A 5,692-nucleotide genomic window follows, 5' to 3' on the forward strand; every position below is an offset into this window, starting at 1 on the left:
TCTATATATTTACATATGCATCAATGGAAATTCAAAATGGAATCACAAAGTTTGCAGAAGACAGTGCTGTCAACAGGAGCCAAAGTATGCAAACATATCAGTTATTTGAGAAGAGTACTGAACATGTGTGTGTGTGTGTGTGTGTGTGTGTGTGTGTGTGTGTGTGTGTGTGTGTGTGTGTGTGTGTCATACTTCTCAGCTGTACAGATTTTCGCAGAATGTCCAGATTTTTATCTAATCTTTTTCGTCTTTTTCTTATAAAAGTTGTGGTTTTCTGGCAAATCGTTGGCAAATCATTGCGGGTTAAAGTCAGAAAATAATGACAGAGATTTAAGTGTCAGATTTCATACTCTTCAGAAAATTCATGATAATGCAAAATTTGATATTCTATCAACTTTCTAAGTTTGTAAGAGCAATATTTAAAAAGTGGCCCTATTTTTTGGCCTTTGTCCCACTATTATTTATCGCTTTGTCAAGACGTTTTGCTCTAAGAGGTTGAGAGGTATATTCGGTGTTAAGAAATGCTTTTAATTGTATCTATGGTAAATAATACTGAATAATGTTACAGTTCTCAAAACAACATTTTGTAAGTATAAAGTAACATAGTTTAATCATTGTGCCACCTTCCTAGTTAAAGTCGTTAGCAAGCTTTAAGTTTTGCCTGTTTGTCCCACACTGACGGAGGTATGTTCCACGTTTTGCTCATTTGTCCCACACTGACAGAGGTAATGTTTCACGTTTTGCCCATTTGTCCCACAGTGACAGAGGTGTACCATGTTTTGCCCATTTGTCCCACACTGGTAGAGGTAATGTACCACATTGCCCATCTGTCCCACACTGACAGAGGTATATTCCATGTTTTGCCCACTTGTTCCCACTGACAGAGGTAATGTTCCACGTTTGCCCATTTGCCCCACACTGACGGAGGTATGTTCCACGTTTTGCTCATTTGTCCCACACTGACAGATGTAATGTTTCACGTTTTGCCCATTTGTCCCACAGTGACAGAGGTGTACCATGTTTTGCCCATTTGTCCCACACTGGTAGAGGTAATGTACCACATTGCCCATCTGTCCCACACTGACAGAGGTATATTCCATGTTTTGCCCACTTGTTCCCACTGACAGAGGTAATGTTCCACGTTTGCCCATTTGCCCCACACTGACGGAGGTATGTTCCACGTTTTGCCCATTTGTTCCACAAAGCGAGAGATAGTGTTCCACATTTTGGAGATGGAAGGTGGGGAGACTTGTACACTTTGCGCGCACATCTGTGTTACCATGTGTTTGTTTTATTTAATTCTGGGGGGAGGGTATGATGCGTGTTACATTCTGTGTGATGGAGGTGCATGTGTGTGGCTGTTTTTTTTGTGGGGGGGGGGTGCAGTGCGCAGTTTTACTGTCTGTTTTTCTTAGCTTGTTGACTGACTAGAAGCATAGTGGCATGCATTTAGAGAATAGTATAGTTGAAAATTGTGTCTGATACAAATATCAAAGGAAACATGGTAGACGGATCTAGTCATTTTTTTACTGTTGTATGAAAAAAGCAGATATCCCGATCACGGATCTGCTCTTTTGCAACTGCTCAACAGAAAACGTGGCTGGGATTGTTATAACATTTAAATGATATTTTAAATGAATTTCTAGCTGTTTATAGACTGGCATTTTTTTTCGAACAATGCAGAGGTATATGCAAAGTTAGTGGACGATAAAGAACTCATCTGCGAATCCCAATCGAACGGGTCAATAGTAGGAAGGGGGGGTGTAGGGAGTTCATTTATTGCCTCAAAGTGTCATCTAGTTTAAAAAGTATAGCATCATTTTCGTAAGATATTGCAGCACATTTGGAAAAATCTACCCCATCGGAACAAATGAACAGCAAAGTTTAACGGGTCATATGTTATACCCAAAATTATAACCAATTAGAGCAGCGAAAAGGTCAGTCACCTCAGCCAGCGCTGGTCAGAGACGGCTAGCAACCTTTCCCTTCACATCCCGCATCTCAGATTGTTTTTGTCTCACAGACAAACATGCAAAATTGTTTGGACTTACTTGGGTTTCTCCATTCAACCAGCATTCAATATAACCCTCTGCTACAAAATAACAAACTAACTAACTAAATAAATGAATAAATAAATAACACGGGCTAGGAACGAGATTGTCTAAAAAAAGCTGCTAGCACTTAATTTAAAGGAGGGCTAAATCTGAAAGGGAACTAGAACTTTATTTTCTTACATGCTTTTCTCCTGTTTATATTGATTCCACAGCAGGACTCTTTGCAGATGTATTTCCACGCCAGATCCCGTTCTTTTTACTTGAAACTCATACTAACACTTGGCACCAGAATGTCCAGCCGAAGAACAAAGAGTAAGCGCCCTGCAAAGATTGCTGTGTGCTGCCCTCCCTTTCCTGAACGCTCATCCAAGACCCCACCATTAACTAGGACTTCAGCAAAACCTTTGCATTGCCTCGGGATTTCTGTGGACTGACTGGGTTAAAGAAGAACCTGAAACCAGTACAAAGGTGAGGTATCTCGCCATACAGTGCACGTCTTTTTGTACACTCTCAGTAGGAGATGCCCTTGAAGCAATGAGCCAGCTGCCTGCAGGTGGTGATGCGTACCACAGCATCGACTGTTTTAAACTCGTGAAACAAAACAAGGCACAGGGCCACTTCCAAAAGCATGTGAATGAGCTTGTTCACCACTTCCTTCCACCTGTCAACATTTTTATCTCATCAACAAGCAGTGCATTTAAATTCCACAGATGTCGGTAAAGCTAATGACATCTATCACACACATGCAGATAAACGCACTTACCTGCCCAAAGACGGAGTTCAGAATCGGATGCAGGTCCTCTGAGAGCACTGGGTCCGCTTCCAAGGACGCGTTGCTTCGGCTGGATCTGGTAGACGATTTGCTGCCGGATTTGGACAGGGGAGGTGTACTAGTTTCAGACAGTGTTAGAGAATTGCTGCTGCCTCTCTCTCTGTCTGCTGCAGCAGATGCATCGTCCTCTTTCTTCTTGGAGACTTGCTGCAGGCGCTGTCCTTGGTGCTGAACGCCACCCCTGTGCTGGCTCGCAGTGGGACTACTTTGGTAGTCTCCCTCTTGCCTTTGGTGGCGAGTGCTCCCACTTTGCTGGGGTCCCTGTGGGTGCTGTCCCTGATGCCGAGAGCTGCCAATTTGATGAGTCTGAGTGATCACATTTTGTCGCTGTCCCTCGAAGTTCTGTTTGTGGTGCCGATTGCTACCACTTTGTTTTTCCTCTGGGTGCTGCTTGAGGTGCCGATTGCTGGCACTGTGATGATTCTGACTGTTCCCACGTTGCTGTTGTTCCTCTAGGTGATGACCAGGGTGCCGATGATTGCCACTCTGATTATTATGACTTCTTGCACTTTGATGCTCTTCCTCAGGCTGCTGACCGAGGTGTCGAGTGCTACTATTTTGATGGTGTCCCTGTTGCTGCTGTCCAGGGTGCTGATCGCTGTCCAGAGGTCGGTGCCTTGAAGTTCTGGCAGAGGTTCTGCTGGAAGGCCCTTCTTTCTGATCAGCCTGGACAGAGTCAGATCCATGTGACTGTCTTTTTGCCAGATTCGCTTTATTACCCTTCGCCCCTGGTTGGCAAAGTGGCCGCCTGGAGCTGAGTTCTGCCTCTGGCCACCAAGTGTCAGCCTGATCTCCACAGAACAATTCATTTTCTAACTCTCTGCCATGCCCGTTCCTGATGTGATTTTTCTTAGACTGATGGTCTCCCTGAGATTCGGATTTTCTGCCCCCCGTTTTTAACAAGGATGTCCTGGACTCGCTCTTAACCACAGAAGAGCTCATACTGCAGATTTACATCAACATCTTGACGGCTTTCTGTCCCTTTTAATATATTTTTCTTTTGCTGTGGATATTTGAAACAGGCACACACACACACTCTCAAAGACTGGGGAATGTGCTGTTGGCTTGTCCTTCAGAAATCTGCTTTAATTCAGCACTGTCTGCAACCCATGTGACAGGAGCTGACAATAGCCCTTAAAGAGGGTGATAGCTTGAAAATTAATCAGTGTTTCTGATACTTGAGTTGGTTACTTTACCTCTTGATTGACTGAGTTTCAGAATGAATCACTGTATGTACAGGTAGTCGTCATCAAAGCTCTGGCTGCAGTCTTTATCTGAGGACTGCTTCACAGCTCATAGTTTCTCGACTAAGTGAGGCGAACCAGTTAAACCCATAAAGGATTAAAATTTAATAAAAAGGTAGCGTTACGTTCCCATAATCCACTGGACTTCATAGTATATTGCAAATAATACAATCGACTTTCACCTTGCAGAATCACTGCTTAAACGGCTCACATTCGTCTCTTTAAGAACAATTCAATGTAATCCTGAAAGCAATAAACCTGTTATGTTTATAGGATGTTTAACCCGTGGTTCTCGTAGGCACAAGGTTTGCACCTTGGGAATGGTTCACTATTAGTGTGATACTAGGCATCAAATTGTATTAACAAGACCCACTGCAGCCCATACATTTTCTTTCAGACAGCACCCCACTTAAGTTGCTTTCTGGGGCAGGCTAAAAAGACACACGAGTTTATTTCTCTTAAATTACCCGGCAGTTATTATCAGAGGTGTAAGGAAAGGTCGACTACGCAGTCATATAGGTAATGAGACTAGAAGGGAACATTATAAGCCTTGCACAGGTGACTGTGGAAGAGGTCAGGGAAGGGCATGGTTATGCGCATGCAAATCTCAGTGCACCCTGATAGAGGGAGTTAGAGGTCATTTCCAACACTGGGGGTTCGGTATGAGCAGTATAAATCCCTTCCGACCTGTTTGTATTTCTACGTATTCATTGCCCTCATTAAGTAAGCGCAAGTAGGACCCAACTGAAAACAAGATACATAGGTTCATAGGTGTCCTAGAAATTCTTGATCCCCTTAGTTGAATATGAAAGTGAGATTCTTCGCTGAGGAATGAGAAGGGTTTGAGTCAACTTCTTATTTCGGATACACAAGAAACGAAAAAAAAAAGTTTTAAAAATATCTAAAGTGATCTATAAACCGATAATATGCAACATTTTAATAACGGTAGGTTTCAAGAAACGCATTTGGCTCAGTAGACAAGCACTCGGTGTAAATGGAAGCGAGAATGGTGGATTCCAGACAATTACCTTAACAGGTGCTCTGTGGAGAGAAAGGTAGAGGCTGTTTCAGTGACACATAGTGGTTTAATGACCAAAGCAGAGTTCTGTATTGCATGTTGTATTTTATGGACAGCTCTCAACCATTGACTCAGTCTTTTACTACATTTAGACAGTCCGAACGCCAAAATGTCGGGCTTAAGCTAATGGACTATTATACCGCCTTTCTTACCTATTTACCTACCTACCTACCTACCCATCTATTTACTCAGTCAGTTTTTTAATGGGTTAGTCCCATTAGACATATGACCTGTTTCTTCAGATGAGACAACCAGGCTAATCATAATGGTTAAGAATAATCTGACTGCAATGCTGGGAACCCCCTTCCCATCTTTTCAGTAAATTCCTTGGAATATTTAACATTCACCCAGGCTACCAGCAAGTCAGGCAGACAGTACCTCTGTTTAACGTTTCATGCAAAGGATAAGACATTGGTTTAATGTTTCAGCTACAGAATGCCACTTTAGGACTGTTGCACTCCCTAAATGCTGCATTATGTTACAG

General features: G+C 42.8%; 1 protein-coding gene across 3 annotated transcripts in view; it reads right to left on the reverse strand.

The window, feature by feature from the left end:
- Nucleotides 1-4,188, reverse strand: part of CABP1 (calcium binding protein 1) — a 503,354-nt gene extending 499,166 nt beyond the window's left edge. Inside the window, exon 1 of one of the 3 annotated variants that reach the window (XM_044068868.1) lies at nt 2,818-4,188. In XM_044068868.1, the coding sequence (XP_043924803.1) occupies nt 2,818-3,828 (1,011 nt within the window). In that variant the 5' untranslated portion in view covers nt 3,829-4,188. The remainder of the gene's footprint in view (nt 1-2,817) is intronic. The other 2 variants (XM_044068869.1, XM_044068870.1) reach the window with 2 other exon arrangements.
- Nucleotides 4,189-5,692: the final 1,504 nt, after the last annotated feature.

Source organism: Protopterus annectens, chromosome 4.part0 (assembly GCF_019279795.1).
Source record: "Protopterus annectens isolate FY-2018-M chromosome 4.part0, PAN1.0, whole genome shotgun sequence".
NCBI lineage: Eukaryota > Metazoa > Chordata > Ceratodontiformes > Protopteridae > Protopterus > Protopterus annectens.